At 39.2% G+C, this 12,055-nt stretch overlaps 1 protein-coding gene across 8 annotated transcripts in view; it reads left to right on the top strand.

The window, feature by feature from the left end:
* LOC109410157 (guanylate cyclase soluble subunit beta-1) overlaps positions 1-12,055 on the top strand; it is a 404,273-nt gene that overhangs the window by 15,788 nt on the left and 376,430 nt on the right. For all 8 annotated transcript variants that reach the window (XM_062844940.1, XM_062844939.1, XM_029854717.2 and 5 more), the window contains exon 2: positions 5,677-6,354. In XM_062844940.1, the coding sequence (XP_062700924.1) occupies positions 6,352-6,354 (3 nt within the window). In that variant the 5' untranslated portion in view covers positions 5,677-6,351. The remainder of the gene's footprint in view (positions 1-5,676; positions 6,355-12,055) is intronic.

A 12,055-nucleotide genomic window follows, 5' to 3' on the forward strand; every position in this document is an offset into this window, starting at 1 on the left:
AATCCCTGAAGGATTTCCTGATGTTACTCCTGGAGGAATTCCAGGAATCCAGGAATTGTGGAGAATTTCTTGTCTAAATCCCTAGAGATAGGGCAAGAAGAATTTCAAAAGGAATTCCAAGTGGAACCACTAAATAAATCCCAACAGAATCCCAGAAGAAACCCTGGAGGAGTCCCTAAAAGCATCCCTAGAGGAATTCCTGGAGAAATCTCCGGAGGAGAAGATCCTGGATGAATTTCTGGAGAAATCCCAGAAAGAATCCCTGGAGGAATTCCTTTAAGATTCTCTGGAAGAATTCCAGATGGAATCGCTGGAAAAAAATCACATTAGGAATTCCTGAGAAAAATTCTGAAGGAATCCCTGAAGGATTTGCCGTTTAAATCGCTGGAGGAATTCCTGGAGAAATGCCTTAGAGAATTCCAGCAGAAATGCCCGGTGGTATTCCTGAAGGAATAGAATGAATCCCTGGAAGCCCTGAAGGAGAAATTCCTGGAAAATTTCTGGAGGAATACCTGCAAAAAATTCTGGGCAATTTCTTGAAGGAATTTTGGTGGAATACATGGAGAAGCTCCTGGAGGAATGCCTGGAGGAATACCTGAAGAGATCCCTAGAGAAATGCTTAGAAGAAACCCTAGAAGAATTACTGAATTCCTGAAGGAATCCCTAGAGATATTCCTAGAAGAAACTCTAAATGAATTCCTGGAACAATCCCTGGAGAAATGCCTCAAGGATTTCCTAGATAAATCCCTAGACGGACCCCTTGATGAGCTCCTGGAGGAATTCCTGGAAGAATCCCAAATCCTCAGCCTTGTTTGGAAAGTCGAAAAAATTTCCGCTCTACTGTATTATTATTTTTTTCTTCACGTTTTTGAACTCAGGGCATGATTCTACACCAAAAATGATCATCAGCTAATTTAGTTCAAAAGTGCTGTAAACTAGTGTTACCGAAAATTTGTTATCTTCTGGTAACTCTTTCGGCAATTTCGTTAACGCAATGTGTAGTATTTTGAAAGTTTGTTAGAAATAGTTATTGATATGATATGAGGGGGTTAGAAGCAAAGGGGTGTAAGTGACAAAAATCCACTTTCGAGTAAATGAGGTTTAAAGTTTTTCTCCAATTTTTCATCCCATACTAAATGTATGGAGTTTCAAAATACACCGAATTTTCTACGATTTATTGTTATTTTTCTAATCATCGTAAAAATAATCTTAAAAAAGTTCCCGAAAGCTTGAAATTTGAAGAATTTTTGGATATGCTCAGCTCAAAATCGACAAAATGGTCACTTACACCCCTTTGATTCTGGGCCCCTCATATATATTTTTTCTGTGGTTTATTTGAAAAATATTTTAAGATTTTCTACGGAAAACTTTTTGGAATTTTTTTTCCTCTTAAGTTCTTCCGGAAATTTCCATAAAATTTGATTCGGTGGTTTTAGGAACTATCAGAAATCGACAAATTTTGTTAGGAATTCAGATGAAATTGACCTTGGCCATTAATTTGCTAATAACTTTGGGATTACCTTTGGCAAATTATATGGAAATTCCTTAGAACTTCTCAGAAGGTCGGCTCAGTAATTATTTTGGTAATTCCTTCGGCCATTTCGTTGGGAAATTAATTGCAATTGACTTCGGTAATTTGATTAACCGTCCGGAAAATTATTTGAGAATTTCCTCATGGAAAATTTCTTTTGAATTTTTTTTTCATGATCCCTGCAACAATTTCGATGCAAATTTTGTATAAAGGGCAATTGGTTTCAAACTTTGCTTGACATTTCTTTCTCAAAACTATTAGGAATGACGTGGGAAAATTTCGGAGACATTTTTTCAGTAAGTCTTTTTTGTGGATTCTTCAGCAACTTTTTCGAAACTTCAGTTGAAATAGACTTCGGCAAACTCTTTGCGAATTCTTCTAAAAAAATGCTGCTGGCAAATCTTTTGGTACTCATGCCGGCTGATTCCGGAATAAGTATTTAAATAAATTCAATTCAGCAATATATGTACTTCACATATCTTTCAGATTTCCATCAGGACAGTATAAGGGTATTTCTCTGAAATTTTCTAAGAAATATTTTAATAAATATAAATAGAAAAATAAATAAATAAATTGGAAATCTCCTTAATAAATTCTTAAAAAAAAAGTGTTCTGGGTTATTTTTATTATTATTTTTTTTTTGAAATTTTCTTTGGCAATTTTGTATGAAACCCAGTTGACATTGGCTTTGGACAACTATTTAAAATCTATTTTTTTTTTAATTTTCTCCGGAAAATCTGAGAATTTCATCTCTGCAGTTCTTTTAGTAGTTCGTTCCGCAATTTCGTTAAAGATCCCAGTAAAAAATTACCATGGCAAACAGTTCGGAAGTTCCGTTGAATTTTTTTGAAATTTTTTTTCTTGGAAAATCTGAAATTAAAGTTGAAATAGACTTTGGCAATTTATTTGGAACATTCAGCAAATTAATTGGAAACGCTTAAAGAAATTTAACAAAATTGTTTTTCTCTGAAATTGCTTTCAGTTTTCTTTTGTAATTGTGTAATTCAGTTGGGATTTATATTTGCAGTTGTTTAGATATTTTTTGATATTTCCTTCGGCTGACTAATGCTTTCGGAAATTTCATAGATTTTTTTTCTGGTAATTCACATGAAAATTCCATCGAAAATCCAATTTAATTTTACTTTAGTATGTACTTCGAAAAATTCCCAAAAACTTTTATTTTGGAAATTTCTTCGATTTGTTTAGCAGAAATTTCTTAGAAAATTCCTTCGGAAACGTTTTTTTTTTTTCGGTTATTCCCTTGTGTGTGTGTGTGTGTGTTTTTTTTTGTCAGATTCGTTGGTAATTGACTCTGAATTTTGATGAAAATATGTATGAGATTTCCTTCGGAAAATTATAGATACAATCCTAAACTATTAAAATAATGTATTTACTTAGAAATTTTCTCTGGAACTCTGAATTAATAATCTTGAGTTGACTTGAATTAACATTTGCGAATGGGATGGGGTGTGTATTCTAGGCCTCCCTCTGGCTAGGCCCATGAATAAACATATTTTATTAAAATGAAACATGGTATCCCATCATTCCATAATCCTTGGATTTCATGCTATTGATTTCTCATATTTTATGAGGATTTTTTTAATTTTATTTTTTTATTATCTTTATTAACGAGATTTTTAACCCTGGGCTTGTTCATTTCGGGACCCACGCTTTTCTTCCCTTCCGAAGGAAGAACCCACGCTCAGTGAGTTTGTCGGGAGTGGGATTCGATCCCAGGTTCTCAGCGTGATGGTCAAGTATTCTAGCCATCACACCAGATCCGCTCAACTTTTATGAGAATGAATTGAACCTAAAAGCATGTTCGATACAATTCCATGAAAGAATCCAGTGCAAATTAACGGGAGGGATTCCTAGGAGACATCCAAATCTTTGAAGAATTCGAAAAAAAACTTGAATATAGTTTGCAAGAATGCTATAGAAAAATCCTGGAGAAATTTTTGAATAACCTTTTTAAAAATATCTGAAAAAAATAGAAATTGGATCTCTGGAATGAAAGCCCGAATCTCTAGGTAAACTCCGGTAGGCGTTCTTGAAAAAATCTAAAGGAAAGCCCTAAATCAATTCCTGGAGAAATCTCGAGAAAAGTTTCGTAGTTTAGGAGAGAAAATTTGTGCAAAAATACCGGAAGGCATCCTTCCAAGAATTTCACGAGAAATCCTTTTAAGTATTCCTCGAGCAATCTTATAAACATTTTCGGAAGGAACATCTGAAACCCCCCGAATGAATTCCCGAATACCTGAAAGGGGCTGTCCATAAACCACGTGTTCATGGGGGGGGGGGGGGGGGGTTCGGCCAATTACTATTTTGTATGGACAAATTAAAAATTTTGTATGGACAAATGACCACGCGGGGGGGGGGGGGGTTTGAAAAGTCCCAAAAAAATGACCACGTGGTTTATGGACAGCCCCAAAGTAGTTTGGAAAAATATTTTGGAAAAATATCTGACAAAAATATTGGGTGAAAGCATTTTAAGATATCTGAGAACAATCCCTGAAAGAAAGCCATGGAGAATCACTTTGAGAAATCTTGGATAAATTTCTAAAAATACCGGCAGTAATCCTTGAAAGGAGAATCTCTCAGAAAATTCTGAGATAAACTACTGATGGATATTCTGAAATAATTCTGGGAGGACTCCTGGAAGGAATTCTGGTAAGAAGCCATGAAAAACCTGCGAGTAGAAACATGAAATGAATTTGGGGAAAATCAAATCCTATAAGAATAAATGTAAGAATTGTGAAATAAATACCGAAAGAAAGTCCCGTAGGAACTGCGGGAGAAATCCTTGTTAGAATCACGAAAACAATCCCTGGGACAATTCCGACGCCCTTGGAACATTTTCAGGATAAATCTCTGAAAAAAATAGGAGATATTTTTCGAAAATTACCAGTAGCGATCGTTAGAAAAAATGCTGAATAAAAATCATTGAATAATTTCGAAAAGAATGCTTTGAGTATTTCTGGGAGGACTCTCTGGAAAAATTCCGGGAGAAATCATAGGCAACATTCGTAAAAAATCAGGGAAATTTCTTGGAAGGAATCCGGGATAAGGACCTGCAAAAATTGCGCAAGAAACAATTGGAAAAATTCTGAAAAGCATCCCAGGAAAGCTTCGAATTGAAATACCTGTGGTAATTCCGGAAATAATCTCTGGTTGAATTTCTAGAGAAGTCCCTGAAAGAAAGCATAGAAAAAAATATCTGAAAAATCCCTTAAAACAGCTTTGAAAGCAATCTTTGAAGGAACTGTGAAAAAAAAAAAACACTTTGACAAAAAAAACCCGGAGAAGTTTGTAAATAAATCGGGGAGAAACACCTGGAAGAACTATTTGCGATTTTTTTTTCAAAAATGTCTAAGAAAATGCTTCCGGCAATTCTTTTGGCAATTATTCCGAAATTTCCTTGGGTCTTATCTCAATGCAATCAATTGAGCAATATACGCAATATACCTCACTTTTTACCTGTGCACCGACCCTAAAACTTGTAATTGCAGAGGATTTATGATCAAAACCGAAATAGAAATGAGTAAAAGCAGCTATTCTTGTCATTTTCTAATTATTACAAGCAAATTTGTTCAAAAAATTCAAGAATTTATACTTGGTGCACAGGTAAAAAGTGAGGTTACGCGACGCCACTGCAAGTAACGATTCTGCGGAATAACTCGATTCGAAGCGCCACACAACTTTATCTCTCCTTTGACTCTTAGATGTCAATCTCCCACACTCTTGCGGCTTCGTGGGTTAAAGCTGCGGTCTAGCGATACGGAGTCGTGGGTTCGAATCCCACCAAAACCTGTTGTATATTTATTCATTTTTTCTCAACTTGTCAATTAAACGCACCTTGCCTTCAAATGCTTCAAATTTTTACGTCAATTTTGGTTATACTGACTGCCTTGTATATCCGGAAATGGGCAATAAATTAATTGCCAGATTTGCCTTTATGGAAAAATATTACACTGGTCAACTAAATATGCGAATCTGTCACAAAGAGTATTCTGCATAGAGGATTCGAAGAGTCGGTACACGAATTAAAAATAATTTAAATTCACCATTTTTGGTGCTTATTCAGATCTGAATGAGATCCATATAAACTGATGCAATAATTTCGTGAACACCCCTTTCATACCTAGGGTAGCAGATAGCTGCAACCATTCCAATGACGGATCGATTGTATTAGCAACGAGAGTGCGGTTTTGTGCTACGAACCTCCCTCCTGGAGCAGAACCAACCACCCACACCGGGCTCAACTAGTGCGAACGTGGTTGCTGGCTCAGAAGGCGCAAAGTGTAAAACGTTGAATCCGGTGGTGCTGGTGGTGAGGTCTCCCCAGCCATGTGGGAACAGTCCCAACTTTGAAGCTTGTAAAACTAGAATGATCCTCGCTATTTACTGCCTCCGGTAGTGCGCACATAAAAATATCATCAGCCCGGCTCTGGATGGCTGGAGCAACCGAAGCAAAACGGAAGTGAAAATCAATACGGTTGGTGGATGGTTATGGTTATACAACTCAATCCGGAGGGAAATAAGGCGAGTAACGAGTGAGTGCGCGTCCTGTGTGACCGATGCGATGGGAGGAGTGTGAGTGGATGATGAAATCCTGCAAATAGTAGTGATAATTAAACGCGCGCGGGAAAGTGTCATCGCCAGACGCCCCGGCACAGTCAGCAGTGGCAGTTCGGTAGCGTGAGGAGAAAAGCCATCTTCTTGGCGTGTAATTTGATCCTGTAAATCTCGTTGAGATTAAAATAATCACCGTCGTCGTCTTCGTCGTCGCAGTCGTAGTCATCGTCCGTGTCGTCGTAAAAATGGTAAGCATAACGACAAGAACCCACCCCAAATGGGGGTTTGTCTCCGGCCATTTGGGCAAGATCAGAGCAGGAGCAGCAACAGTAAGCACTGTGGGATTACTAGGAGGGCTGAAACGTGATAAACTAGATTATTTTTTTAATTGAAAAGTGAAACGAAATTTTCTGGTAATCTGGTATACTCTTACATTGAACAAGAAACGCTTATCGGCGATATTAGAACACCCTTGACGCTTCTGCTTTGCATGAAGGGAATTTTGGGTTTTCAGTATAGTCTCTTCATTCTTCTTTGTAAATTTAACTTTTACTTGTTTCTACACACAATGTAAATTCATATTTTCCCATTTACACCATCGCGAAAGGGTATGAGGGTGGTCTCACATCTTACCTTGGTTAGGTGTCCCTGTGCCCCTGTTCTTCTGTCTTATTCCTCTCCTCATTCTTCATTTTTACCAGGGTCCAGGAGGCAATATCCGCTTGATCTGCCCTGACCTGTGGTTCTATGCATGGTTGCAACCCTCTGCTTCCTTCGATCTGGGACGAACCAGCCTTTTTAGGTCCACCTTTCCATGCTTTTTGGGACATCTGACCTGGATCCGACCTGCTGACATTACTGCCCTTCATTTTCGGGGTTCACAATCTCTTGGAATGCTGCCTTGTAGCTTCTCGTCTGACAGTTGTCTCGCGTCCTTCTGCAATTGCTAGACGTTTGCAATCTCGTCTTGTGTACGTTTTGGCCTACCAGCGAAAGCGAAGGTCTACAACTAGGGAGACTTCGGCACCTTCAGCTTCACGGACTCTGCTGCTGCCGCAGTTGTCATGAGCTTAACATGGTCCTGTTTGGCTGCTTCCCTTGCTCAACATACACCCGAAAAGGAAGGTCCGGGTAGTGTGGGGTTAAGGCAGTGATCCTCAGGCCCGTTTTTTCAACTACTCGTATTGTAACACCTGGACCGATTTGTGAACAATTCAACACGTTATTCTTGATTATTTCAGGAGTAGAACAACTTCCATAAGAAACACTGCAAGGAATTCTACGGCAACATAGGGTAATGGACATGACGTGCGGCCCGCGGGCCGCACTTTGGTGACCGCGGGGTTAAGGCCATCTTACACAGCAAAAGTAACAGCCACGACTACTCTCTCCTCGAACCACTGAACACATTCTCATGGTCGTCAAACCCTACGTGTACGTCCCGGAACCACCAAGAAGGCATTACTTCAGAGAGGGGCTAGTGTACCCTCAAGGTTAGCTGCGTAGCCTACAGCAACGAAGATCGATGACTCGCTTTGGAGAATCCATCACGGTAGCATGCTGGCGCCTAGCCAGTTTCCCGAGTGATCCTCAGCACTCCCTTTGTGCTCGGAAGGCGGGCAGGGTCAACCCCTCGCCCGCGCCCAACTGTTTTGCAAGCATCATGAACTGATGCCTACGTGCAACCAGATCTGACCTCCTGAAGGCAAGGGTGTCACTATCCTCCAGGCCCTATGGGGCTGTCCATAAACCACGTGGTCATGAGGGGGGGGGGGGGGGGGTTCGGCCAATGACCATTTTGTATGGACAAATAAAAAATTTTGTATGGACAAATGACCACGCGGGGGGGGGGGGGTTTGAAAAGTCCCAAAAAAATGACCACGTGGTTTATGGACAGCCCCTATCAGCTGCCCGGCCTTTACCGGAGACCCTATTACAAGTTTTATTTTTGTGTTAAATGTGCTATTTTAATTTGTAAATATTCCCCTAGTTTTAATGCACATTTATAGGGCTCTGGCAGAATAGAGGCCCGCAATCCTATTTCGATTGCCAACATTCAGGTCATTTTGGGCAGCGATTAAGTACTGGATACGTAAACCTTTCCCTGGCACAGATTTCAAGTTATAGAACTCTAGTGATGAAACCCGAATCGGGATGCCCCTTTAGGATTAGAAATTCCTAGACAAAACACAAGCTATGGAAGCAACTAATGCTGCAAACGAAAGGCAACATGCCAAACAAAATACGATTACAGGATTGAATGATGGACCAACAACATTTATGAAACCTCGTCATCCTGTCATCGGAAATTGTTATCCATTAGGGTAACAGGGCAAAATTTATGTTCTGTCTTGTATTTGTCTAAGTGTGATGTCCCAATTTATTACGCATTTATAAGGTTTCACCACAAGATGTTATACTTTAATATGTATTTGTAGTGCTTCATTAATTTTTTTGTAATAACCCCTTGCCAACCGCAGACTCGGATCCAACCCAGTAGAGTGAAGCCACAATAGCAACGGTACCAGGATGTTCTCTCGGCGGCCACTTAATCGATGTAAGGGTCGATTTCAACCACAGAGCACCGGCATGACCTACGAAGCCAAACCCTTGGACCATCTCTTGTACCGCATCTGAACTAGCCATTCTCCGAGCCCACGCGCCACCTCCTCTGTAGCTCCAAGACTATATGGGTGATAGCCTTTGAAACGGCATTCCAGCCAAACTCATCCCTACACATCCTCTAGACAAAATTGTCCAGAGTTGTGTCTTTCCCTTATGTGGCAAGCATGTGGTCACGCATTGTGCGAAAACGCGGGCACACGAACATAACGTGTTCTGTCGTTTTCTCTGAACCAGCGGGAGAACCCGCATGACCGAAACGGTGTAGATACTGTTGGAAGCAGCCATGGCCTGACAGGATCTGAGTTAGGAGGAATGTTACTTCCCCATGGCGCCTGTTAATACAACTTAACACCTTCCATTGGTAGAACTGGCCCACGCGCGCTGTCATTTGACCATAGAGGCCATCCTGGCAGTCCTGTGTATGCCTCTTGTGCCGCGCATTTTCCAAAGGTACATTCCAGCTTACCACGGTAGCTTTCGGTACTTAGCGCCGTTCCCCACGCCGGGCCGCCACACCTTAGTATGGACGTAGCGACACTAGTGTACTGGCGTACACCGCAGAGCTATTGGACATCATCCGGGACAGTGCCACAATAGCTGTGGGTGGCGGCTCCTTCGCAGGCGTTATCAACGTGTTTGACGGAGCACTTCGAAGTGATAGTGCAATCCCAAGTAACAATCCTAATTCTATTTGGTTTTATTTGTTTTTATAATAGTTTTATTGGAGCATTGCATATTCTAGTTGATTTTATCGGAGTTTCAGCTGAGCATAACTATTCTTCGCCAATATGTGGTTTTATAAACACCTCCAAGAATACTTGAGGCTCAGTTCATAAAACCATAAACACAACAAGAACTGTTGGACTTATTTTCAGTTTTATAAGGTTCTTGTAGTTATCTTCAATCATCCGTTCTTGATCAAGAGCAACTGTTCTCGCATAAAAACAGTTTGGTACATGAAAAATACAAGAAAAAACTCAAGCATCAGATTTTGATTCTCATCGTTCCATTATTGCTGCCAATCAAAAACACCTACCCGGAAACCCAACCGCGACGCGGTGCAGTGCCAAGTTCCTCCGGTTGCAGCATCCGAAATGAGGTTGGTTTGGTCATCCAGGACGTCGCACAGTGATGCGGCTCCATACAAAAGGTGGCGAAAAGTCTTAACATGAATTATATACCTTCACAGCTTATGAAACTTTGTTATTTATTAGAATTAGTTACCAAGAAGACATTTTGACATCCCATGAGTCACATTGGCCACTTTTAGGACTATTCCGGAACTCTGGTTCCCCCGGGGAAGAGGACAATATTTTGATGTTTTTAAAACCCATCTTGCGACACACCATTTTTCATGATTTTGCAAACACGTTCCAGTAGAAGTCATTTCCGGACTTTTGGGCGAGATTAACCACTTTCAGGACCGTTCCGGAATCCTGGTTCCCTCGGGGAAGAGGACATTTTTTTGATGTTTTCAAACCCCATCTTGCGACACACCATTCTTCATGAACTTTAAAAATATGTACATTAGTAGTTATTTCAGCACCTTTGCTAGATGGCCATCTAGAAAACAAGATTCTACTCAAAAGTCAAACGAATGAACATGTGCAAGTATACGGAACCGTCTAAGATTATTTTCTTAAATCGCGGCTTTATAAAACAATTGCTAATATTTGTGTTATATTGAGCAAAAATTAAGCTTAATTATTAAATATTATTGAAATATATACCAGTTGGTGTGTTATTTAGTTCTTCAAATTGCTCAAATTGCTCAATATGTCATTACATTAAAAAAAATTAAATTAATTATACATTTCGTTTGATCAGTAATTATTTTAAAACTTTTAATTTTTCTTTTTGACTTATCTTAATAAAAAAACCAGAAAAAATAAGAATAATATTCATTTGATATCCATGGGTGAATCGATTGCTAACGACGTTGATAATTATGAAGAAGCTTGTTGAATATATGACAAAAATTTTAATGACAAAAGGTTGAAGGACAAAAGGTCAAATGGATAAAAGGTTAAATGAACAAAGGGTAGAAAAGGCAAAAGGTACTACATTGCAATTCGAAACAGCAACCATATGACTTGAAAGGTAGCCTATAGATAAAAGAAATAAAATTTGATTGAAATATTTCCATTTTAAATTCCAACCAAAGAATGTCGTAGAACAGGCTATGAATTAGAGAAGGATAAATTTCTGGCTGATATATCAACAAACAAAACGAAATCAGATATAGTAATAAAGTATAATGTGGAGGAATTGCTCATCTCTCCAACCCTTCAGGACGCGTGGCGTTGTAAAAAAGTACAGCACTACCGAAAAGTCCCGCCCATCGTATATAGCGTGAGCGCGGTGCACTTTAAGAAGCACACACGCGCGCGTTCTGAAGGGTTGAGAAGATCTGTCAAAGAGATTTCTTTGGAAATATTGACAGACCAATTAAAATAATCTCTGGGACAACATAGCTTGCCAGAATGACAATTTTTTCAAGATTAAAAATATAAGAAACAAATGTATTATTCGTAAGTACGCTAATTGTTTTCTTGCATTACTAGAAAGAATATTATTCAAAAGAATTTAGAATATTATTTAAAAAAAGTAAAAACAAGTTACTCGAGTGAACAGCCATCGTTCAAAAGAGGTATAAGTTCTTCAAAACACTTACACCAGGTAAACACCAACTATTATAATAAGCCCAGATTAGAGGTTCGATTCCTATCAGAAAAAAATGTCGACTTCCTGGGTATAGTGTGGTATCATGCTTATTATGCAATATACAAATACAATACAATGGAAAGCAAAAGAAACCCTGGTTTTAATAATTGCTTAAGTGCTAAAAGAACTCTAAGTTGAAGAGATGCAGGTCAAGTTGCAGTGAGAACATAAAACAGGAAAAAAAAGATGGTCGCACCGGCATTGTTTCTCTTCTTTATGTTGTCAATTCAACATTCGTCCTTCTGTCCTTTCAACCTTTTGTACTACTTTTTTTTGCTTCGGCCTTTTGATCTTTGACCTTTTGTCCTACAACCCCCTGAGAGCATATTTTACTAAATTGTTTTTGTCCATTCGGCCTTTTGTCCATTCGTCCATTTGTCCATTAGACCTTTTGTTCATTCGACCTTCTGTCCATTCGACTTTTTGTCCATAGACCTTCGACTTTTTGTCTTTAGACGTTCTGTACTTCGTACTTCTGTACTTCGTTCAACCCGAAGAACATTCATAAAACATCACACGAAAGAGCCATGTTTTGACGTTACTACATACATGTCTCTTGCCACAAGCTCCCCGGGGCACCACGAAAAGTCAGAAAATTTT

Source organism: Aedes albopictus, chromosome 1, assembly GCF_035046485.1.
Source record: "Aedes albopictus strain Foshan chromosome 1, AalbF5, whole genome shotgun sequence".
NCBI lineage: Eukaryota > Metazoa > Arthropoda > Insecta > Diptera > Culicidae > Aedes > Aedes albopictus.